At 46.9% G+C, this 24,250-nt stretch overlaps 4 protein-coding genes across 9 annotated transcripts in view; 1 reads left to right on the top strand and 3 right to left on the bottom strand.

Moving 5' to 3' along the window:
• Positions 1-5,042, top strand: part of AFF4 (ALF transcription elongation factor 4) — a 46,881-nt gene extending 41,839 nt beyond the window's left edge. For 4 of the 5 annotated variants that reach the window (XM_062502409.1, XM_062502410.1, XM_062502408.1 and 1 more), the window contains one exon: positions 7-5,042. In XM_062502409.1, the coding sequence (XP_062358393.1) occupies positions 7-125 (119 nt within the window). In that variant the 3' untranslated portion in view covers positions 126-5,042. The remainder of the gene's footprint in view (positions 1-6) is intronic. The other variant, XM_062502412.1, reaches the window with a different exon arrangement.
• Positions 5,043-5,907: 865 nt separating this feature from the next.
• LEAP2 (liver enriched antimicrobial peptide 2) lies at positions 5,908-7,526 on the bottom strand. Its single transcript, XM_062502413.1, has 3 exons — positions 7,470-7,526; positions 6,895-7,046; positions 5,908-5,944 (listed from the first exon to the last, which is right to left on the bottom strand). Exons 1-3 carry the CDS (start codon positions 7,524-7,526, stop codon positions 5,908-5,910), a joined length of 246 nt encoding a protein of 81 aa, XP_062358397.1.
• A 4,566-nt stretch (positions 7,527-12,092) lies between these two features.
• LOC134049613 (cytochrome b-c1 complex subunit 8) lies at positions 12,093-13,430 on the bottom strand. The gene is made up of 2 exons (XM_062502166.1): positions 12,689-13,430; positions 12,093-12,306 (listed from the first exon to the last, which is right to left on the bottom strand). Exons 1-2 carry the CDS (start codon positions 12,840-12,842, stop codon positions 12,212-12,214), a joined length of 249 nt encoding a protein of 82 aa, XP_062358150.1. The 5' UTR covers positions 12,843-13,430; the 3' UTR covers positions 12,093-12,211.
• A 2,196-nt stretch (positions 13,431-15,626) lies between these two features.
• GDF9 (growth differentiation factor 9) lies at positions 15,627-18,453 on the bottom strand. 2 transcript variants are annotated; one of them, XM_062502326.1, is made up of 2 exons: positions 17,603-18,453; positions 15,627-16,581 (listed from the first exon to the last, which is right to left on the bottom strand). In XM_062502326.1, exons 1-2 carry the CDS (start codon positions 18,028-18,030, stop codon positions 15,627-15,629), a joined length of 1,383 nt encoding a protein of 460 aa, XP_062358310.1. In that variant the 5' UTR covers positions 18,031-18,453. The 2 variants fall into 2 exon arrangements, with proteins under 2 accessions (XP_062358310.1, XP_062358311.1); XM_062502327.1 differs by having other exon boundaries at positions 15,627-16,561; positions 17,607-18,453.
• Positions 18,454-24,250: the final 5,797 nt, after the last annotated feature.

Raw genomic sequence — 24,250 nt, 5'->3', positions numbered from 1 at the left:
TTTTAGAGTTCTTTGCTGAACTGGACAAGGTGATGGGGCCCCTGGTGTTTAACACGAGCATCATGACGGAGCTGGTGCGTTACACCCGGCAGGGTCTGCACTGGCTGCGCCTCGACGCCAAGTGAGGAAGCCCAGCCCAGCCCATTCTTCAGCTGCCTCTGATTCCTCTCCACAACACTGTGTCATGTCAATAAGGAAGACTGCCATAACACATTGCTTAGTTGACACTAAGAGCAAGGAATGCTTTCCCACGTCTCCCATCCTCATTTTGTGTTTTGTGTTTAACCCCGAATCAGCTGGTTCATGGACTTCTCCAGTATTCCCGGTTTAAGTTATTTAAATATTTGAAAATTTGCTACAGAAAAGTTGTAGTTTTGCTGATCTGTCATGGATAGATCCTTGGAATTCCAGTCACAATACATGAATAGTCAGTTTAAATTCTATTTATTTTAATTTTTTTTTTAATTTTAATTTTGAAAAGCCCCTTTTGGGGGCTGGTTTTAGCTATTTCTACTTCCCTAAATTTCCCCTTTTGAGTACTTAGAAATTAAACCTAGACACTTTATTTAAGTACTTTGTGAGCTTTGTTACTCTGTAATGTCTTGTGGTGGTAGAGCCAGTAAAAGGAACTAGGGTTAATAGGTTCTAACGAGTAGGGACACCATACTTCTCATGCCTAATGCCTATGAGTCGACTAATAAATGACAACTACAGATTTATTATTGCAGAATTTGTACTAAATAGAAAAGTTCCAGATATTCTTCTACGTATTGAGATACTTCATTTAAATGAATTATAAAGAAATTTATATGGAAAAATATTTAGCTGGATCTGCCTTGGATTGTTTCCAAGGCAGCTTCAAGCCATCGATTAACACTATAACAATCACAAAACATTACAGTAATTTGCATTCAGTGTAACGTCCAGGCAGTGGTGTAGGAATGACCTTCAGTCTGATGGGTGCGATGCAAACAGGAAAGGCTTTGGAAAAGGACAATCTCCTGCTTTTTTGCATCTCTTCATTTCAAATTCTTTTTGTTTCCGTGCTTGTCACTTTTTGACAGTTAAAAATTGGAGAACTTCGTGGTTCCAAACCCAAGAGCAGTTCAATTCCTACCAGAACCGTCATTTACATCTTTTCCATTGACTGAGAAACCAGGAATCTTGAGCAGACCTCTAGGCCCATTTTGTCCTCTTAGGGTCTGCTGGGTGATGGACACTACAGGCTGGCAGTGCAGCAGCCAGCGTGGGGTGGGAGCAGAGCTGCTCCTGCAGGAGCCCTGTTCTGTGCAGCATGGATGGCAAACTTGGCTTGACCCCGTGCTAATGAAGGTCCCGTTCATGTCACGTAACGTCCACTCCCGAGGGGGCTGCTGGGTGCCACACAGGCTTGCTGGAGCTGCTGGTGGCCCCTCTCTGAGTGCAAACCAAAGTACCTTTCCACATGAGGTGCTTGTCTGAGTTAAAAGGTTTCAAATGCTACTGCTTTCGGTATTGCTTAGTGCCCCCAACATGTCTGGTGTGCCTTATGCCTTACTTTTAGATGAAGATTTTATGAACTGTTTACAAGATGTTTTACAGCAGGACCAGGTATACTGTATGCAGTGGTCTTCTGCAGTACTTGGGTAAAATTCCATTTCCTTTTTCAAAGTCCCGGTGTCTGTCACACAAACTGACTCATCGTGGTGGTCTCCTTCCCCAGAGTCCAACTCTGAATCCTTTGGAGTGAGATTGTGGAATGCTGCTTTGTTTTCTCTCCCATTGAACCCTTTATTCTGTACCAGATATGAACGTGCATGTTCAGGAAAATTATTGCACTAAATTTTTTGTGTAGGTGTAGTTAAGTGCCAAAATCACGGCAACCTCGAGAGAAGGAATAGAATTCTACGCTCCTTAGTACTGCAGTATGTCCTATGGGCTTTAAGAGTTTAGAAGTTTTGCAAATTAGTAACCTACTACAAGGTAGCTGCATCTTCGTAGAGCTTCCTTTGCGTCCCAGCGTGTTTTGTACTTCCAGAAAAGCTTTGCTACGTCCGGATTGACAAACGGGGAACAGACCTGGGGCTCTCCCTGACTCCACTCTCCAGGTCTGTCGGAGCATCCTTTTTATGGAATCACTGTGCAAGGTCACCTTTCTGTTAGTCTTTGCTGTTGGAGACAGAACTCTGTACCCTCAAACTCCCCGCCGTGGGCATGGGACACTGTCAGCTGTGTTTCCTTTCCTCCTCTGAAGTGCCTCGCACACCTCTGACGCTGAGAAATCCCTTGGTAGAAGTTGCATTCGTGGGTGGGTTTGTGTGTAGTGCTGCACTAGCCAGCGTGGCTGTTCTTGGCTTGCTCCTTTGTGCACAGTCACCATTGCTGTCAGCAGGAATGGTGTCATCTCGGGGAACTTTTTTTCCTTAACTAGAGTCCCACAAATACCTTTTGGTGTCACGTGAAATCGGCCTCTTGAAAACGCATCGCTTATCCCTAGAGCAGTGGATCTTAGAAATTGGCTTCAAACAACCAGAAGGCTTTTTTCTGAATCGTGTCAAAATGTGCACCTGAGCTGGTTGGAAGTGTCCCAGCTGAAGGGTGAACTCCATGGTGGCATATCCTCTGGAGTGCTGTCCCGGGTGTTGTGTCCGTGCGGGGGATCCTCAGGGGCTTGGGGATGGATAGGAAATGCCTTGTGCAGCTGGGGCTGGTGCAAACAGATCAGTTCAAACCTCATATCTTAATTTGGGATTGACCCTTGTTTCCAAGAGGAAAGTTCTGTACTTGAGCGGATTTTATAGCCAAAAAAAAAAAAAAAAAAAAAAAAAGGCAAATACATCCTAGGCTTCCATCCCTCTGCCAAGCTAGGAGGGCTCTGTCCCTGTCCTTGGCAGCTCCCAGCACCACAGGGGGAGTGCAGGTCACAGGAGTGACTGAGGAGGGACTCCCCACTCCTGGCTTCCCAAATGATTCCCTGGATAGGGAATGTGTATCAATACATATCAGCGCTGTAATCTTAATTCCCTTGCTGATCATGGCCCCAGTTGGTGAATCTTGAAAATGGCTCAATCAGACTAGGCTTGCTCAGCTATCTGTGCTGTTTGACTTTGCTCTCAGACTTGCAGGTTCCAGGTGATAAAGGTGCAAACCATTTATAATTCCAAACAAATCTTCAGGACACCAGAGTAAACCAGCCCAAGAGTTTTGTTTTGATTTGAATCTCAGCCATAAAGCAGAGCAGATGGACGGCTCTCCTTGGCTTCGATGGCAGTATGCAATTTGTATTGTATGTGTCTTTTAATATATATGTATATATATATGACTCAGTCTGTCCAAAGTATATGTTATACTTGTTTTTAGATTATGGTGCAACTGACTATATTGATATATTATTTATTGAGTGCTGAGTCACCATCTTATTGGTGATAAATATTGCATATTATCCAGGAGTGCAATGTATATTCCTTTAGATTGCTGAGGCTTGATTGCTGTGGTAACAAAAAATGCCCTGAAATGTATTTATGAATGGCCCCAACACACAGAGAGTCAGAACTTATGGGAATGATGTAGCACTTGCCTGGGGCAAGTAAAATAAAGCCGTAGGCAGAGAATTAGGGAGTTTGCCCAAAAGGCAAACTGCTGGAAAGTGAGAGAAACTACCTTTGCTGTATTTAATGTCATTTTCTGAACAGATCTTTGCTGTCATTGCAGTGTTTCCATTGAGGCAGATCCACAAGGGCCTGAGCAAGTCAAGTTTGAATTACCCATTGGGGAGTAAACAACTTCCAAATTCTTTACTTTTCCAACAAATCCTTGGGTCAGGGTTGAAACTTCTCCCTGTGATGTGTCAGTGTTCTGGAAAACCCCTGTTCCAATGAGCAATGAGGTCAGTGCTGGGCATCCTGAGGGACAGAGAGGAGCCTGAGCTTTGCTGCCAGCTCCCCCAGATGCAGAGTGTTCCAGGAGGGGTTGCCAGGCTGGGAGCGTCCCTGGGAATCCTGCTGTGTCCAGGGCTTGGTGGCCCTGGGAGGGAAGGGAAGGGAAGGAAGGGGCAGCGCTGCCCCCGGAGCTGCTCCCGGGCTGGGCTCAGCCCCTGGATGTGCTGGGGGAGCAATCCCAGCTGCTGGGGCAGTCCCGGGGAGCAGGGCTGTTGTGGGACTGTGCCTCCCCTGCTTTTATTCCACCTGGGAGCTCAATTCCCTGGGGCACTGTGCCCATCCCTGGCTCCAGGCTCCATCCCTGTCCCAGGACACAGCTCCTTGCCCTGCCTTGGCATTCCACATCCCAAACTCTACTCCAAGGACCAGGCATGACTTTCCAAGCACAGTTCCTGACATTTGTATCTGGTCCCCCTTTTAAATTGTTTTAAAAAAATTTTGTATATGGAGGATAAAGTGCTTATATATTTATTAAAAATCCTTTATCTTATTTGAAATTATTATTTGGTGAAGAAGGGGTTTTTCTTTTGGGGGAGGGCTGGGGAGGGGAGGTAACTTTTAACCTGTCACTTATAAATGAAGCCCTAATTAATCCTACAGAAAGGTACTATTAGTAACTAATGGGATGTCTCTGTTTTATGCTTTGTACATGACAAGTCCATGTGTTACATTTTTGTTTTCTATCAAAAGATTTCGGCATCTGTCTTCAACCAAAACCGGAAAAAAAAAGAAACAAACTGTGATTTTATTTGTTGCAATACATTTGAAATTTCAAAGGGTACTTTGGGGCTCAAAATTAGGATTTCTAAGTCAGTATGTGCATTTCACGTAATAAAGCTGTTAATGGTGAGCAAAGTATTATATACTAACTAGATTTTTTCCACATCTGTATAGTATATTCTATGTATTTTGTGGTATTGAGATTATAGAAAGTTTAGTGTCTGAAACATGCGTTTAATGTGTATTTTTAAACAAATTTATGGCAATTAAAATATTTGGAGAAAAGGGTATCACATTTCAATTTGTAAAGATCTTTTTAACTACTGTGTCATTAAAATGCTTTGTACAATGCAAAACTGTAACTGGAGAAACTAAGTTTAATAAATATCAAATAGATTTTCTGTATTAAACTTCCAACCCCTTGTGCTTGTATCTTTTTTTGTGGGGCCTTCTCTTCCCTGGAAGTGCATTTTTAGGCAGAATTTTCTTTCCTTGATCCTGTTGCTCTGTGAAACAAAAGAAAAGTAGCATCCAGTGCATGTGTCCAGATTTGTTGAATTTTTTTTTTTTGTCTTTCAGCCTCCAAGTCGACATCCAACACATCAAAACATCATTTTGATCAATTCATTTAAAGACTGGAGCTAAGGTCAGTGGCAAAAGTCAGTCTAGGACATGTATTTAAGTAAATTTGATTAGAAGTAATTAAAAGTAAATAGTTCTCCTTCCACTTATCTCTGGTTATATTTGGGATATTGGAATTGCTATCAGTATTATCAGTTTGGTTCCCTTTCTCCAACAGGCCTTTATCTGAGGACTGATAAGAGCTAGACTGGGGGGAGATGGGGCCTGATCTACTTTATGCTCTTGCCAGGGGGAAGGATAAATGTCCAAAGTCTGGCTGGAACTGAGCCCCAGCTCTGTGCTCACCATCCACTTTGCTCAAGATACAAGGAAAACCAAGCTGCTTTGCTGAATATATATATATATTTTAATTCACACCTTCAAATAAATAATAGAAAGCATTACAAAAAAACCAAACGAGCAGGAGATGCAGAGCCCTTTTATTGAGCTTGGCCAGAGGCCTCCAGAGGCGTGGCTGTGGGAGGAGATGCTCTCGAGCTCCTTGAAGTCCTTCTATCAGCACAATTGACAGAAATATTAAATACTCTGATTGCTCGAGGCCCTTGCAGCTCCTGAGCAGTCAATAAATACATCCCAAGTGTGTGGAGCATGGTCAGCAGTAACAGTGCAGGCTGTGCTTGGTGACAGCTCACGCCGAGGCCGTGGAGAGGAGGCAGCGGTTTTTCCTGGGGAAAATAAAACCAAAACCATCATGAGGAAGATAAAAACAAAACCATCAGGAGCAAAGTAAAACCAAAACCATCATGAGGAAAATAAAAACAAAACCATCATGAGGCTCTGAGGGCTGGGGCTGCCCCTGCCAGCCTCAGCCAGGGGTCACAGGAACATCTTTGTGCCCCTGTGCCAGCAGTGCTGGGTTCAGGCATGCTGTACTCCCCTCAGCTGTTCAGTCTTGATTCATTGTTTGGTCTTTGCTTTCCATCAGAATTCCAAACGTAGCATAACAGCCCAACCACCCTCTCCTATTCACTTACTTATCCTAATAATCTATAGCATAAACTAAGCTTATTTATAATAATATTAATTAATAATAGGATATGCTTATCCATTACTGCTATTTCCATATAGTAGGAAATTACTATTTTCTATCCTGAGTGCTGGTGTATGTGTGCAACAGGTGCCATACAAAATCACCTTTCAGTCATGAAGTAATAATTTTAACTAATCAATTTATATGTGGTTGGACAATTTGCTCACGCCTAGTGAGAGTTAAATAGCTTTTGATATTGCAGTTGCTTTTTAAACTATGAGCTTAAATAATCAGCCAAAAGTGATTAATTTAGGGTAAGATATTAATACAAGCTTTTTCACTTTCATTAGTACATGCTGTAAAGGAAAGGATTAATGGGCAGGTCTGTAAATTGCCTAAAAGCTGTCTGGAGCCCTCTGTCCTCTTTGACCAGCCAGGTTATTTGGGGTTGCAGTGAAAGGACTGGGGCTGGCACTCTGCACACCTGGACTCTGTTCTGTTTGTTCTGCTTACTAAAGAGTCTGACTCTGTTGCCCCATCCCTATTCCTGGTATCTTTTTTTATGCACAGAGTGACCTCTGGATCCCATTTGGATGAGCCCAGGTGGGAAGTTCCTCTGCATGCCAGCACTCTGAGCGTGGTTACCTGCAGAGCATGGTGAGGCACTCGCTGTTGTCCCTGCACGAGGCTCCGATGGGTCTCAGGGACACCCCTCTCCAGAAGGGCGTCATGCGCCGCTGCCGGGGGCTGCGGGGCTGGCTCAGGGACAGGGACAGGGACAGGGACATGCCGTGGGTCTGCAACAGAGCAGGGTGACAGTCAGGACACGTGGCAGCTGCAGCACTTCCTTGTTCTGCTGCTGAGGTCGACAGTCTTCCATGTAAGTGAAGCACTTGAAATCTTTCTGGTTTTCGGATCGCGGCACCCGCTGGGTAAAGCCTTGCTTGCAGCCCAACCCCAAAGAAGTATCTCCCAAAATTAATGATGATTTTAATCTTCTTGGGAGGGAAGGTAGAATCGCTGGCTGAGCTATGGCTCAGAGTAGCTCAGTATCCACTAGGCAGTAACTACATTTTCATGATGCTGAATCCTCTAAAAAGCCCTGCTGTCACCTCTCAACTCCTGCCAGTTGTCCATCCAAAACATAACAGCTTTTATGGACTGCCTTGTTTTTTGAATTAGCCCTTTAAATAGTTTATTTCAGTATGATCTCAGTTTACCTGGCTGAGCAGCAGTGAGCAGAGCAGAAGGGCTGCCATCACTTTCCACCAGTGCATCTTCCCAGCAGGAGCTGTCACTTGGAGCAGCCGTGGGCGGAGGAGGCACAAAGAACTCCAGTCAGGACTTCCCAGGCTTGCAGCTACATTTTTATAGACTTCATTCTCTTATCATTGCATCAGCTGCCAGTTATTACAGGGCCAAAGTTCGCTTTGGAGCAAGAGGGAATTGCTAAGTCTACATCTGCTGCAGTGATCTGGTTCAAGGCCTATCTCAAGCTAATGATTTACTCCCCTTCCACTTGTACTTTGTCTGGTCAGTTGTGCTGACCCCTTGTGCCAACTGTTCCATTTTTTTTAAGCCCTCCTAAGATGTTACCAGAACTCCATGGTCTATTTGTAAGCAAAAGTGGGGCTGGCCCACATTATTATGGTCGAGATCAAAAGCTTAATTTAGCTTCAGTAGCTGTGAGTTTGCCAAGCAGGGGTAAGGGTTGTCTTGCCAAGCTGATTTGGAGCAGAGAGTTGTGCTTTTGATTTGTTTCTTGCTCTTGGTGCATGAAAGAACCGTAAGGAAGTTGCTTAACCTTTATTTCCAGGCACATGGTGCTCAAAAAGCAGGTGTAACACTTTCCAGCTGGGTTTGGAAATGTAAAATGTGTGATAACTCCCAGAGCTCTTCCCCCAGGAATCCAAAGGTGTCAAAGATAATCATCTCTATGTAGATAATGGAAGAGGCTGCTCAGGGCTCATCTGGAGCTGTTTCATGTGCAGACTGTTTCCCTGGATGAGCCATCTCTACCCCCAAACTGTGTCACTCACCATCAGGCTTCCAAAAATGCCAGCAGCTCCCATGGGAGTGGAGGTGCTCTTTGTCATTGAGAGGAAGCTTCAGTTTTTCCATTGTGGAGTGAGATTGCAGTAGCAGAGAAAGGTGTGAGCAGAGCTCATCTCCTCTGCCGTCTGCTTACACCCCTGTGCTTGTGCTGGTGTTTGTGTCTCATGGCTCCTCACCTGTGGGATCTTGTGGATCTCCTTGGATGGGGCTCGGAGCAACCTGGGCTAGTGAAGGTGGGGGGAACTGCAAGAGCTTAAAGGGCCTTTCCAACCCAAATCATGCTGTGGTTCTGTCTGGCTCCCACATCTGTCAGGTCAAGACATCTGAGATTGCACTACCTTGCAGCTTGTGTCAGAATGGAACACACTTTTAATTCAAGCAAATACTTTATAAAGTAGTAATTGTATAATGAACTGTGTTTTGGCTAAATTGTAAATAGAGATCTGGATGTCACAGGCTCTATTTCTTTGATTGCTTAATATGAAGGCACAAGTGCCAGCGTGGAGTGCAAGTGACTTAGATTTAGATAATGCTGTGATGTCAGATGATTAGCCCTTAGCCCAAATTTCACTGGGGTTAAAAGAAAAACCTTCCCAGAACAGTCTATAATCACTATTTGATCATTCCCATCCTAGGATGGTTCTTACACACCTTCCTCTGCCCTATTTGTTTTGCTTCTCTGGGAGGAGGAAGCAAAATTTTCATTATTTCACCTTCTTGAATCTTAAGGGAAGGAAATAGAACAGTAAATCATGGTAGACAAGTACCTGCATTTAAAAGTTAATTTATATTTGGCTGGGAATTTTTCAATTTTTTTCCAATGGAGTCCTTTCTTTTCATGCATCTGAGTTCTAATTCCTGCTGTTTCCATCAGGCACTAGTGTAGAACACAAAGGAGGACAAGGCAGCAGCAGGAGCCCTGACTTCTTCCATAAAGCACAGGATTTGGAAGAGCAGCAGAGCCCTCTGTAAGTCACCATCTCTCAGCTTTCTTGGCTGGGGAAGGCTGGTACTTTGTGATGATTTATATTTATTTATATCAGAATTGTTGTCTGTCCTTCTGGCTTACTAATAGCATCAGACTGTCCCTGTCAGGCAGCAAAACTGCTCTGTGCAAGAAACTAGGAGGGGGAGAAAGAGTGTAACTGAGCTGGTCCTTTCCATGGCCAAAAGTCCTGCAGGCCGGTAAGACACCACAGCAGAGACTTGAGAGAAGAAACAAAATGTTGCTCTGTTGCCACTTCTAAAAATTGCCCAAAGGACAGCAGAAATAAATGAGTGAAAACTTTTTAAGCACCTTGTTCACATTCTGCAATGTCCATGGGTAGAAATCCCAGTGCCTCAAGTCCAGCAGGAGCTGTCCCAGTTTGGAATGGGGCCTGTATCAGAGATGGAGGTTGGCAGGGCAGGACTGGGATGGCTGGGAAGGTTTGGGATGGGTGGGCAGGGTCACAGGATGGCAGGGCAGGGTCACAGGATGGCAGGGCAGGGTTAGGATGGCTGGGAAGGTTTGGGATGGGTGGGCAGGGTCACAGGATGGCAGGGCAGGGTTAGGATGGCTGGGAAGGTTTGGGATGGGTGGGCAGGGTCACAGGACGGCAGGGCAGGGTCACAGGATGGCAGGGCAGGGTTGGGATGGCTGGGAAGGTTTGGGATGGGTGGGCAGGGTCACAGGATGGCAGGGCAGGGTCACAGGATGGCAGGGCAGGGTTGGGATGGCTGGGAAGGTTTGGGATGGGTGGGCAGGGTCACAGGATGGCAGGGCAGGGTTAGGATGGCTGGGAAGGTTTGGGATGGGTGGGCAGGGCACAGGATGGCAGGGCAGGGTTAGGATGGCTGGGAAGGTTTGGGATGGGTGGGAGGGTAGCCGCAGGCTGCAGGTGGAGCAGCTCCGCGCTGCCCCTGTCCCTGTCCCTCCAGGCTGACCCCGCGGGGCTGACCCTGCCCCAGGGCCGGCGTGGCCGCGGTGCCGCTGCCCCTCTGTTTGCCTTCGTCTGGCCCCTGGGCCAGGCACAGTTCAGCCGTCTGTGAGCAGGGACCTCGTGAGAGCCCCGGGCAGCTGCTGGGACAACACACGGGGACCGTGCTGCCAAGGCAGAGCTTCACAGGGGCTGTCACTGAGGCCACCCAGCTCTGCGGGGCTCAGAGGCACCGTGAGCAGGACACCAGGTTCTGAATGAAACATCTCAGGGACAGGGACTTTAATACAGGCACACAGTGACAGATAAGGGGGAATGGTTTCAAACTGCCAGAGGGCAGGGTTAGATGGGATATTGGGAAGGAATTGTTCCCTGTGAGGCCCTGGCACACATTTCCCAGAGAAGCTGTGGCTGCCCCTGGATCTCTGGCAGTGTCCCAGGCCAGGCTGGATGGACTTGGGAGCAGCCTGGGACAGTGGAAGGTGTCCCTGCCGTGGCAGGGGTGACACTGGGTGGGCTTTGAGGTCTCTTCTGGGATAAATCTCCCTTTATACATCTCTGCCAGCTCACAGCAGGCAGTTTGTTGCTCCCCGCTTGCTTAGGCTGCCTAGGCAATACCTGTGACCCAAAATGCAGTTAAGCACAGAATATTTTTGGCACAGCTTGGGAGCACTGGCTGACTGATTTTATTGCCACTTTTACTGCCTCCAGCCTCAGGCTGTGCTCGGAGGAAACACAAGAGCCCAGTCTTGTACGCTCTGCACCCCAAAATACTCCAGCACTGAGCTATAAAAATTGCATCAGCCCAGCTTCCTGAAGTGAGAGCCTGAGCATCACTGTCTTCCTGACAGCCCAGCCCTGAGCACACTGAGGGAAACTCGCAGAGGGAAACGTCATTCCTGCCCTGCAGATAAGATAAACCCCCAGGACAGCTCCAGGAATAGCATAGCTGGAACACCAACGTGTTGCTCTGCATGGGAATGGGAGCTGAAGGTAGTGGAACACTGGGAGGAAAAAATTAGGGTAAAGGAACCAGCCACGTGTTCTGAGCTTCCAACAGTGAAGGTGTTTCTATACTCAGAGACACAGGGTGAATTTGTCACTTTTTAAGCAACTTTTATTTACCAGCAGCTGATTTTTTAATCATCTTCAGGCCTTAAATAGTCTTGCTTATACCTGCAGTTTTCAAGAAGGTTCTAATGCAGCCTCTGATCAGATGTCACTGTAGTTATCACCCAATTAACATTTGTGTAACTAGGTAATTAGAGGATCAGAGAACAGCCCAGGTTGGAAGGGACCTTGGCAGATCAGCTGGTGCAGGCGTTGGTGGGAAGGGAGCCCAGAGGAGGTTACCTGGCACCCTGTCCAATCACCTCCTGAAACCCCCAGGCTGTTCCAGGGACTGATTGTTCTCACTGGAAAAAATTCCTTTGTTACACAGAGATGAAACCTCTCCTGGTGCAGCCTGTACCTGTTCCTCTTCATCTTCTGCTCCCATGAAGAGCGAGCCTCTGGCCAGAGGTCAGGGTCCATCCCGAATCCCAAGCCCCCAGCCAGCCCATCCAGCTGTAATCAATACCAAACCAGGGAGTGTTTGTATTTCACAGATCTCAAGGCTGGAGGAAAAGCAGCAGCCAGTGATGGGAAAAATGAAGGGGACAAGGAACAATTTCAAACCAGCCCTTGCTGCACTTTATAGTGAGGAATATTTCAAATAAACAGGAATTATGAAGGCTGGAAGTGCTCTAAGATAAAAACATCCGAGCACATGGAACTTCAGCCTGATTATCTGCCTGTACAGAGAGAACCAGACAAGGGATTTGATGCTCCTCACCTCAAGCAGCTCAAGACACGGAAATCACACAGTCATGGGGCAAAGTTACAGTTTATTAGCCAAGGCTTATCTCCCTGTTAATCCCCTCCTAATGGGAACAAGCACAGCAGGTCCCCAGGGAGCTCCGGAGCCTCGTGGTCACCACTCGCCCGTGTCACTGGTCGTGCTCGTAGTCAGCCGGGTTCTTCCTCTTGAGCCGCTCGAACTCCTGCGTCCCCCAGGAATAGATGAGGTAACCAATGGCCAAGGCTGGCAGGGACAGAGGACAGGCACGGTCAGGGGACAGCGGATAGAGGGGACGCTGCTCTGAGGGGATAATGCGGTGACAGGACACTTCACAATAACGGGACTTTCACAGTAAGGGGACACTGCGGCCACCATCAAGTGGCACACGATGCAGTGAGGGGACACCTACAAAAGGTCACTGCAGGGAGGGGACACTGGAATAAGGGCATTTCACAACATTGGGAGAAGGGTATTTCACAATATGGGGACACCGCACGGAGGGGACGCAGCACCTACCTCCTGCGACAAAACAACACCCCACACCCCTCCCCGCCCCAGTGCTCCCCTTCCCCAAACGCACACTACAAAGGGGGTATAAAAAAGAGGGGATCCCCCCTGTACTCACGAGGCACCACCTTCAACACCTGGGAGGCGAAGCGGCGGCCCACATTGGGGACGCCGTGGGACACCACATTGGGGAAGGCCTGCTGCTCGAAGGGAGACAAGCTGTAGGTGATGACATGGCGCACCCGCGCCAGGTTCCCGAAGTGTTTCCCCATGGCCACCGCGCTGTCCCCTCGGTCACCGCGCAATGGCCGCCGCCCGCCCCGGAACTGCCCCAGCGACGCCTTCCGGGGCACCGCGAGCAGCGCTTGCCGTTTGTATTTAATGGTAGAGGCGACGAAAGATGCGCGTGATAAATCACAGTTCTACTAAATCGTGTTTTAGCGGGCGCTTTGTAATAAATGATGTGCGCCATAAACGGGCCCTGCCCTGAGGGAGCGGGGGGCACGCGAGGCGCCTGCGCCATGATGGGGGGGCGGTGCCTCAGCGCGGGAAGAAATAAATAATGGGGAAAATATAAAATATCACTTTTGTGTGGCGACTGTGGGGTCCCATGAAAAATATGTGATGGAAGAAAAAAAAATAACACTTCTGTGTGGTGATTGTGGGGTTCCGGTGAAAAATATATAATGGAGAAAAAAACCCCATTTTTGTGGGGTGAGTGTGGGGTCTGATGAAAAAATATATACTGTAGAAAAAGATCCCCGCTTTTGTGGGGTCCGATGAAAAATATATAATGGAGAAAAAAAAAAACAACCCTGCTTTTGTGTGGTGATTGTGTGGTCTGATGAAATATATATAATGTAGAAAAAAAAACCCCGCTTTTCTGTGGTGGTTGTGGGGTTCTGATGAACAGCAGGAGTGTCTGAAGGAGAAAACCGTGGAATAGTTTGTGCTGGAAAAGACTTTTAAAGTCGTTTTAAAAATACCCACACACCCCGTCCCACAGCAAGCATAGTAAACAATATTGGAATCATTATTAGAATGTATGAAACCTCTACCACGTAACTGAAATTACTATTGGACTATATTAGACATAATCCATATTATTTGAATTATAGCATATGTTCAACATCAAACTTACTCAAATTATTACTCAAATATATAGACATCTTCAACATTACTGCAACTGTAATTAGAATATATTAGAAGTATAACAATACATCAGCTTCCACATTAATGGATAATTATTAGAATTACTATAATTAATCACTTTCCACTAATTGAAATTATTAGGAGATAGAATTATTAGAATTGTTAGTAATATTTAACACTGTTAGAATTATTATTAGAATAGATGAGAATGGTAAGAATATTAGACATTTTCACCATTACTTGAATTATAGTAGAAGTAGTAGACTGTCTTAGACATTTTCAACTTTATTTGGGTCATTATGATATACTAGACATATTTGCAAGTATTTAAACCAATATTGCAATATATTGGATTTGTTTGAGTGTGCTAAACATCTTCAGCATTGCTGGAATTATTATTAGAACGTATTAGATAAAGTCACCATTATTGGAATTATTACAGTATATTATACATATTTAACATTACTATTTGAATTATCAGACTATAGTGAAGATTATCCCCCTTAATGGAATATTAGAATATATATTGGACTACATAAGACATTTCACCATAATTAGAAGGATTTGTCTCAGGACACAATTCCATTTATTCTCTTCTGTGGCAGGTGAGCAAAGCCAAATTCCCAGAGTTTGAAGGAATGAGCAGCAGTGATACAATCTAAACTCAGTGCTGGGACCAGGATGGTTTTATGTGACACCAAGGAGCAGTGCCTGCCCTGCCAGGCTGAATTCCCAGCCTCTGAAATTGCTCAGGATGTGAGGTAGGCACTGCTTGAGTGGCTAAGTGCAGAAAGTTACAGCATTTGTTTATTAATCCATTAGCAAGTCAATGTCAAAGGATGTTCTGAACAAGTTTGACAAGATAGTGCTGCTCCCCAGCTTTTAATTAACAAACAAACACACAAATAAACAAGAAAAATCCCCACTAAAGCTGAGAGGTTTTGTGCATGAACCCCAAGTCTAGGAGGAGAAAATAAATAATAAATCAATTACAGTAAAAATTTGGTGCAAAAGCATCTAGAATTGAGGCACTTGTTACCTACAGTTTCATTGTGAGAAGAAACAAAGCTGTGGCCCCACATTTCAGAATGTTGAACAGCATTTCCATCAACACATTTAAGGCTTTTGGAAGCCCTTTGTGGGGATTAAGCTTTTGAAACAATTCTTCCTACTTCAGATGCCAGTGTGGCTCCAGTGGACAATCCTCTGCCCTCACCCCTTGGACAGCTGCTCCTGGTTCTTGAATCTAAGTCAGCCTCACCTGATGCCAATTGTTACCAAAATAGTGCCTTGATTTAAGTGTTCAAAAATGACCCACAGTTGCCCTTAAACTCTTACTCTTCTTTTAGCTGAGAGAGCCCAAAGAGTGCAACAGAAGAAAAGCAAAAAAAACAACCTGCTAACTATTTACAGAACTGTGAGGAAGGGTTTTGTCATCCTGCTTGGAAGAGCTGGAGTGTGGTAGGGAGAGAGAATGAAAAAGAAGTAATTCTAGCATTAAAGACTTTTCTTCTCTTCCTGGAGATGCCACACACAAGGTTTCTGTAGAGGCAGAGTAGCAGGCACTGCATGTCAGGGTATGTGTGATAGCCATTTATTTTTTTTTTTAGTCTGTAATAAAGCAGCTTAAAAATAGACATTTAGTAGTTGAAACCTTTCCCCCATCTCAAATGCAAAATTCTCCCGATAAAAAGACACTAATTACATTTAGTTGCACATTCTAGAAAGGCTGAGTGAGTACAAAAACCAGTGCTCTGATGTGAACCCCTCCCGTGCTAAATCCCAATCTCCCGGAGTCACGGCAACGCCACTCCAGTCAACCGTACCTACAGATCTTGAGAAAACACACAAATAAAAGCCGTGTTCGAGAGTGCAGAGCCACCCAAGGTGGAGCAGAGTCCCCGCTACCGGCAGGTGCACTCGGTGGCGATCATGTCCTCGTACTCCTTGTAGGCGATGGAGCCGTCGGGCTCGATGGTCAGCACGCTCAGCGGGCTGTAGGCGGCCGGCACGCACGAGGGCCGGGGCACCGAGGGGTCCAGGCGCTCGTAGATGAGGGTCTGCACCATGGTGTGCACGGGGGAGCCGTAGCGCTGGCCCAGGGCGCGGGGACAGTCGCCCTGGCAGAACTGGGGGCTGTACCTGTGCGGGGCGATGATCCAGCGGTCCCAGCGCAGCTGGCTGAAGCTCAGGCGGAAGTTGTGCAGCTTGCACTCGTGCTGAGGGAACACAAACTGCTTCAGGTACTCGCTCGGGTTATGAGGTGAAGCGGCCGGGGTCGCTTTTGGGTTCTCATTCCTTCGCTGGCGAGAGGCCCTTCTACCCTGGGGGTTGCCTTGTCCTTTGCCACCCTTTGGAGCATCCACGGGCGGGCTGCTGCTTTTCCTGCCGTGCCCCGGTGAGCTCCCCCGGTGATGAGCTTGCTCACTGGTGTCATTGAGATACAGCAGAAGGGAAGGGGGAGCCAGTGTCACATTTACGGCGTTTTCCAGTTTCGTGCTCTGCTGTGGGTCGCCCATCACACAAGTGAAGTTCAGAGCCATATGGACGTTCCTTCTGTTCATAGCAATCAGAGGCTGGAGGAAAGAAGTCACATCCATTTCCACCCATTTGCGTTTCCTAACGTCAAAGTGCAGGCTAAAAGCGAGAGAGTGGGAAATGCTGGGACAAACTTGGCTGGAAAAATCATGTTCCTTAAAGGATAAATGGCATATGCAGGTAATGGAAGAGGAAATGGGAACAGATGTGTCAAAGGAATAGAGCAAGACAGACTTGAGTAAGTGCTCCAGAGCAGTAACACGATCCAAGTTGAAGAGTAAATCCACCGAGTGAACATTTCCTGGGAAGGGAAACAGATTCCTGTAGTGTTAGTGTGTCTTGTTTTTCCACCTAGACATAAATACTGTTGTAGTAGATAAATAAAAACTTTCCAGCAGCAAAAGAAGACAATTTAGATTACCTCCCTTGCATTTACTACATGAAATTTCTACTTTGGTCAGGGACATAAGAGTTAAAATTTAAGAAATTAAAACAAACCAAAGAAAACCCCTGATTTTAACACTTATTAGGATTCATTTCTTTAAAAGAACCAGCACAGGAGGAAGTCAGCTGTTGTCTCTCTAGTGCTGGTGTGGGGTAACAGGAACTTAACACTCCAGATGATACAAACCATGAACTGCACCTCAAAGGGCTGTTCCTGTGCAGCAGTGCAATGCTTGTGTTTATCTGTCTTTCTAGTGAAAAATCTGAGTCAGGAGAACTTAGGTCACCTCAGTAGGATTAACAGGCAGGGATTTCTAGGTGCTGTTGTGATCAGCCCACATTTAAGGAAGCCATGGAAGCACCATAAGTTACAGGGTGCCTAACCATCCCAGTTCTGAGCCTGATTTGCAAGTAATTCTATTCTTCCCTTCAGGTTCTGGTCATGATTCCTTTCTAGCAAATGTACCAGGCAAGGAGAGGAGTCTCTGGCAGTTTGGTACAAGTCTCATACCAATGCTGTGGGTTTTTTTGAAAAAAAGCAACATCAAGATGGGCTGTAGAAGGAAATGTGCTGCCCATTATGCCTCAATGCTCTTTACACTTCTCTTATTTCACTTAGATCTGTTTGTGGCTCTTTCTGACTCACGAGGAGATGAGTCAGCCCGAAGCCTCAGCGTGCCTTGTACATACCACTTGTGCGGTGTTCCCCAGCCTGTGAAGTCTGTGCCTAATGCCATTCAAGGAGAAGTAGGCTACGAAAAACTCCCACAGTTTAGGAGAAGAGCCTCCAGGACTAAAATAGCAGCAGCTCTAAAGAAAGGAAGTATTCTTATCTGGTGCTGCCAGCACAGAACACATAGAAACCCCGAGTAACCTCCCCAGCCCAGGCACTGCACACCTACCTTTCCCCAGGTGGCCGTGCTCGCATTCCCAGCACGGGGTGAAGAGCCGCACCGTGTTATAGAGGCGGCCTCGCTGCGCCTTGGGGATGCCCTCCCTGGTGGCAGACATCCTGTACAGCCTCTTCATGTACCGAAGGGCCCTGGAGTCCGGCTGCAGCCGTGGCACCTCGCTGTGCCAGCCCCGGGAGCCGCGGTGCTGCAGCACCCTGAGCAGGGAGGGCAGGAGGGTAGGGGCCGGTCCCCTGCCTTGGGGTGGCTGCAGCACCGCACTGAGCTGGCTGGCAGCATCATCAGGAGCTGCCAAAAACCCGGGGGGCTCCTCAGAGCCCCCTCTGCCCCTGGAACGGGGGGAGCACTGGGTACCAGCAGAGAGCCAGGACAAGCAGCAGTACAAACACACACAAATCCTCCAAGTGCTCTCCATGTTCTTGAGGGCTACGGATCAAAAAGGGAGAGAAGAAAAAAAAAAGAAAAAAAAAGAAAAAACTCCCCTCAAGTATTCAAGGAAAAACAAGAAAGCCTGAGCCCCCATCCCTTATATAGGATGCAGCTGTGGAATGTGAGGGAGGTTTCTTTCTGATTAGGGAGCGAAGAGAAAGATCTGCAGCTGGACCCTGAAACCACAGGTTCATTGCAATTGGGCTAATTTAGCCCTGAAAGCTTATTACAAAGAGATACTAATTCTGAATTAACCTTTTTCACATGGGAAATTACAGGCTGGGAGCGAGTGCCAGCCCGCAGAGGGAGCTGGGGAGGCGTTAGTGTTGTCTGGTCTAATTAATCCTGGTTTAGTTGCAGGAATATATAAAGCTAAATGTTACTGCTCTTAGCCTTTGGCTTCTCTCCACGTGAGAGTAGTTTTCACCGGCTCTGAGCTGAACAACCCAGCACCCAGCTGCTCCCTGGGTAAAAAGTTGTGGGTTTTGTTAAGGAAGAAGATTTGAGGCTGCTTTGAAAGCATCTTATAGGCAGCTTAATTCAGGGGTTATATCAAATGTTCTTCCTCTTGCCTTGGTGTGCTGCAGTAGGAAGCTAAGTTTGCCAAGCTCCTTATTCTCTCTTGCAGCTTCCCTGGTATATTTTCCTACCTGACAAGCTCTTGTTTACAAGCTGGAGAGCAAAGAAACCCCTGAAGAATCAAAAATTGTGAAAAATGGAGAGCCTGCTGGTGTTACCTGCCCTGTTTGCTGCCTGAGGTGATGTTTGAGGTAATCTGCTGTACACCAGCTGGGAGATATTTATTCAGAATTTTTTTTTATTGTTCCTAAATAAAGTAACAGTTCTGGTCCTTTTTGCAGGATCTCTGCCATGGGGTTCAGTTGGGCTTTAAGGATGGAGTAGGGAAATTATTTCTCATGTTGGTGTCTGATTTATTTTACTTTATTGGATATGCTTAAGGTGTAAATCTGGTGCTGCAGACTCCAGAGCAGGAGGGCTGGAGGTTTTTTGCAATTGGGAAATACAAGGCATTTTCAGAAATCCATTCTTGTCTAACTATGTTACTTGGTATTAAGGCAGGGACTAATTGTGGTACCTTAAAAAGGTTGCTGAATTTATTTTGAACTACAGAATTTACTGAATTTTAGAAGGTACATGGAACAAAAAGCAACAACTCCAGGCTTTACAGCATCTGCTCTGTGCTGGCAGTGGCTCACTGGTGATTGGACTGAGTCCCACTTCCGTCTTCCCAAAATAAGCTCTATTTATTTTTATCTTAATGGGTCAGGGCTGCAGCTCCTAAGCAGAGCTAATGGTCTCAAGGGCATCCTTTAAGTTTAAACAGGGTTTTGACTCATTTTTATGGGGGCTTTTGGAGAGGGACAATCACTCTCTGTAGGCTGCTTACAGACTTCCAAACTGCTTTTATGCAGGGCAATAAAAATTACTCAAATCACCGTCCCACACTAAGACTGGAGGCCTGTTGGGTGGAAAAATGCTTCTTCCTTCCCATTAATATCTCCCCAAAACCCCCAGAGCACTGACACTCATCTTTGGTAAGGCACACTTGTATTGATATTGCTGGGTTTTAGGCTGCCTCAACCTCGGGGTGAATTTCAGCTCTTCTGGCATTTGCTGAATCATTTTATTTGGTTACAAAGTCATGACTGCAGGGTCACTATCTAACAATGAAACCAGTGAGTGCTCAGAAGGTAAACAAGGGTAAATCCTTCCAGGCTGGGACACAGCCCTGTCCTGGGCTGGGAACTGATGGTCACCCACATTTAGGCACTCCCACTTCTCCCCCTTAGCACGTGTACAGCAACAGCAAAGGGTGATTGAACCTTGAGGTGACTTTGTCCTGCAGGATTAAGGATGGCAAACCAGACATATTTATATAGAAATAAATTATTTATCATGCTAATGATAAGACTAAAAAGGCCTTAAACAGAATTATTTGCTGCCTAGTATGAGTAGCCAGAACTACTAGTATAGTACAGTGCACTATTTTTGAAGCAAAATGAAAGCATTTATATTAAAGCAGTTATATTGAGGCAATTCTACTAAAGACAGCAAAAAGTGTTAACTGGAGAATGGTGTTACTCATCCAGACAACCACTCTGGGCAAATCTCTCTGGCTCAGGCCTGAGGAGTGGCCTTGAGGGGTGTCCCCACTCCATGGAGGAATCTCCACTCTTTCTGCAAGAGGGGTGTGTTGGAAAACCCTCTGTTAAACAGTGGGCCTGGGCTGTCAGTCAGATGGGTCTGTGCCAGCTCACCTTTGGGTAAGGTGTCAGTAGCATCACTTGTTTGTTCCTTTTTCAGGCACTTTATTATCTGCCACATTTTCACCTCACTCTCAGGATGTTCAACTTTGGGATCCGTGGGTCAGGCTGCTTTTAGCATTTTTCACCCCAAAAACAGCAGTGAATCCCTTCTCCACTCACTGACAGCTTTTTGAGCAGGGCATTGTTTGAGTTGTTCTATTCCAGGCAGAACATCCTGAGCAGGGTCTGCACCCCCAGCCCACACCTCTGTCCCTGAGCCAGCCCCCCGACCCTGGGGACACCACAGGAGTCACAGCACAGAGGGGACAAGATCTGCTGTAATGTCCCTTGCAGTGTCTCACTGACACAAAAAGCACTGAACACGAGTCTCAGGCTGCTCTGATTCTCTGTGCAGTTTGTTTATTTAACAAATTGTGCTGCCAAGTGTTCTCAGCAGAGCTGTCTGGGACCCGATGCAGCCTGGCCTGGGTGTGCAGCACAGACAGATTTTCCATCTGCCTGGCAGGAGCTTCCCAGCAGATTCTCCCCACACTGCTGACTGAACTAGGTCAGGCTCTCACTTCCTTCCCCATGCTGCAGACCTGGGCACAAAATCACCCTGAACTGTGAATTCCCTGCTCCTGCCTGGAGCTGCCTGCCAGGATTGCTGTGTGTCCAAGCATCCTCTCATCCCTGGCCTGTGTCACACCCATCCCAAAGCACAGGTGCCATGGGGTAGGAGCAGGACCAGCAGAGGAGCTTTTCCTTTTTTATGCCATCAGTGTCTGAGGAAACCACTGTGGCTTCCCAGGCCCATCTGACTGGATGCCCAGGAGAAGCTTTCACCTGGTTTTTATTTCACATGCAATACTTTGAGCCTTTTGGCTCACACCCAGGCAGAGGGGCCCAGCATGAGGTCTGGGTTCTTACAAACTTTATGGAAATAGGCAAAAAGTGAGAATTTCTATCTGACCAATGCCCAAAGCAGCCCTTGGAGCAGTGTCTGGGTCTGTCCCAGCTGTGCTCACCCCAGTGCCAGAGGTGAGCCAGCTTTTCTAAAACAGCCCTTTTCCCAGGGAAATGCAAAGCTGATGATTGCATGGGTTTGGGAAGGGGGTTGTTCTGGAGGTTGTTCTGTGTCAGGGAGCTGGCTCTGCAGGAGCTCTGTGGGACTGTCAGCACAACACAAAAACAGCCCTGCGCTTCCTTAGCCAAATGTTCCCAGTCTTCCCAGAAGCATCTAAACTGGCCCCAGCTCATAAAGCCAATTGTGTACAGACTTCATTTTTATGTTAGATCTGTTCCCACCAAGTGCCAAAAGCAAGCACAGGGGAAAGCTTAAAAATAAACCATGACAGCTCTGAGGAGGATGAATTTGGGTGGAGCAAGGAATGACTCCAGCAATTCTCCCAATTCTCCCAATCAGCTGATGTTCTGCACTGAGCAGAGAGGATTCACTGGCTGCAGGGCAGGGTTTGGAGCCCTGCCATCAGGCACACGCCTGTCCCACGCCCCACGCAGGATCTTGGAGGGGCCAGAGCAGGAACCCACAACCAAAGATGAGTCTGCTCAATACTAGCCCTGGCAGCATCCCAGAGCGTCCTGCTCCAGCCTCAGCTGCTGGTCCTGCCTTACCTGAAGCAATTTTGAGGGGGTTATAATTACTTTCCAAGCTTAAAACAAAATCCCAACCCTTTCCCAAGACAGAAGTGTTCCTGCCCTGCCATCCATATGACAAAAGTTGTGTTTTGTAGTGCACATCTGCCTGAATAAGTGCTGAGGTACAAATTTGCATTTGCAGAGCTGCTGCTTCATGACTTGGTCCTTAAATTCAAGCCTGAAGTGATTCAACTGAGTTTCCACCATTAGGAGAAGATTTTCTTCCCCTTCATGCTCCAGGATAAAGTGTCAAAGTAGTTCCCTAGCTGGATCAGTATTATCCATTCCCTGCTGGTGTGGGCAACAACTACAGCACAGAGGGGCAGCATCAACCAGAAATGATCCAGGCAGCCCCTGAGCCTTTCCTCCAGGATTCTGAGGGAGAGGGAAAAAGGGAAAAGCTCCCCAAGCATCAAGAGCTTTCCAGCCACATGTGAGTAAAAATCTCTTCCTGCGCCACGTGACTGAGGAAGAGGCATAGATCCATTACACAATAATAAAAATATGCCTTTGGCAACGTGGAGCCAAAGTGGAGCTGCTGCAGGAAACTCAGACTACGCACAAGAAGGAGTAAAACAGGAATAAAAAGGACCAAACTCAAACCTGCACAGCCCTCCCAGGACCTGCTGTGGCAGGACAGGGCTGGGGATCTGCAGCAAAACATCTGCCTGAAGCCCTGGGGGCTGCCAGTGCCTGTCAGGACCTCACTGGGGAGATCAGGCTGGTGAGTACATCAACTTTTCCTTTTTCTGCCTCTCCTTCCTCTTAACCTTAACTTTGAAAACTTCCCAAATAAGGTTCAAGTCACTGAGCACTCAGGTTTCCAAAGGCTGTACAGGAATCCACAAAGGCAGCAGTTGCCAGTTAAAGGAATAACACCATGAGGGAAACATTCCTCAGCCTTTGCTGGGAGCTCCCACCTCCTTCAGCCTGTGCCTGCACTGGGCAGCTGCAGAGAAGGGTTAGAGCTGGGGCTAGGAAAGGTTTGGCACAGGAATTCCTGGTGTTTCTGCTCCAGGCTAGGGAAGGTTTGGCACAGGAACTGCCGGTGCCTGAAGCCAAGAGAACGCTGCAGGTTCAGGATAAAAGGTGCATGTTCTGCTTCCCCTCCTTTGCTTTGTGCAGCAGTGGGGAACAGATCAAACCTCTGTTGGTGTAAGTGCCTTCCTGGTCCCTATCTCTAAAATCTACCTATTTCAGATGTTCTGTCACTGCTGTCACACCTGATTTTACCTAAATCAGCCTTGCACCCAAGGACTCCTTTTGCTCCTACCCTGGGGATGCTGCAGGGTAACCTCCAGAGCTGAGAATTAAGCTCATGGGGATAATGATTATCTTGAAGATTAATTAAGACACCTTGAGGTACGCCAGGAAATTATGAGGCAGAAAGATGGATGTTTTATTTGAGAAAACCTCAAATACTGAAAGGAAATAGAGAAGGTGGTCATGGTGTTTACTCACTGCTGGGTCCCCTCATCCTGCTCCTGCCTCCCTCCAAGCAGCAATTCTCACCACCACGTGGCACAGGGTGGCTTCACTGGCCAAAATAATCACCATCCAACCACTGCACGTGCCACCAAACCCTGCATCTGGCAGCCCTCGGGGATTCTCCTCTGGGATTTCAGCCCAGCTGCCCTGGGAGCAGCAGAAAGTACAGCTGATGCTGACTCTTCCAGGCAGGATCTTTTCTTACAGAAACACTTCTTTAATGCACAACAGGCATTGGTCATGGCCCAAAGGTCTCTAACCCTGGTGACAAAGCCATTGGTTAAAATGTCATTGGAAAATCAGCCCTGCTGCTGCACGGCCTCCTGTGCCGGGCTGGCTGCCCACACCACAGAGAGGGGAGATGCTGATCTGCTTCCAATTTGCTTTCTGGAGCTCATCAGACCTTCTACGTCGAGGAACAATTTTCCTTTTAAGGTGGAGCAGCATGAGGTTTGTTCTCTTTCAAAAAGATTCCTTGAAGAGGTTATTTATAGATGCTCTGGTGGATGTGGTGGTGCTTTTCATCCCACGCACTTTTGCTGGGATATGGGATGAAGTGTTCTTGTGGAGCCATTAATTAGCACCAGCTCTGGTATTTAGATACTCCCCACTCATCCAAGTATTTGGTCCCACAGACCTCCCAACCTCGGGGGGATTTTGTTTGCCACTTTTTATCCCATCAGGACAACGAGCTGGGCTGTCTTAAGGTAACAGAAGTGTTTATGGTAAGAAACTGTCAGAGGAGAAGATGCCCTCCCACCCTCTGCTCCTTCTCTCACATTTCTTCTCCAC

This window comes from Cinclus cinclus, chromosome 14 (genome assembly GCF_963662255.1).
Source record: "Cinclus cinclus chromosome 14, bCinCin1.1, whole genome shotgun sequence".
Taxonomy (NCBI): Eukaryota; Metazoa; Chordata; class Aves; order Passeriformes; family Cinclidae; genus Cinclus; species Cinclus cinclus.
Note: the sequence above shows the minus strand (reverse complement) of the source record. Positions and strands in the feature narration are given on the sequence as shown.

Coding starts and splice junctions, on each gene's coding strand:
- LEAP2 (XM_062502413.1), bottom strand. CDS start 7,526: ATGCACTGGTGGAAAGTGATGGCAGCCCTTCTGCTCTGCTCACTGCTG. Junction 7,047..7,469: donor GCTCACTGCTGCTCAGCCAG/GTAAACTGAGAT, acceptor GCTCTGTTGCAG/ACCCACGGCATGTCCCTGTC. Junction 5,945..6,894: donor TGCCTCACCATGCTCTGCAG/GTAACCACGCTC, acceptor TATTTTCCCCAG/GAAAAACCGCTGCCTCCTCT.
- LOC134049613 (XM_062502166.1), bottom strand. CDS start 12,842: ATGGGGAAACACTTCGGGAACCTGGCGCGGGTGCGCCATGTCATCACC. Junction 12,307..12,688: donor GGTGTTGAAGGTGGTGCCTC/GTGAGTACAGGG, acceptor TGTCCCTGCCAG/CCTTGGCCATTGGTTACCTC.
- GDF9 (XM_062502326.1), bottom strand. CDS start 18,030: ATGGAGAGCACTTGGAGGATTTGTGTGTGTTTGTACTGCTGCTTGTCC. Junction 16,582..17,602: donor GGCCACCTGGGGAAAGGTAG/GTGTGCAGTGCC, acceptor CTAACACTACAG/GAATCTGTTTCCCTTCCCAG.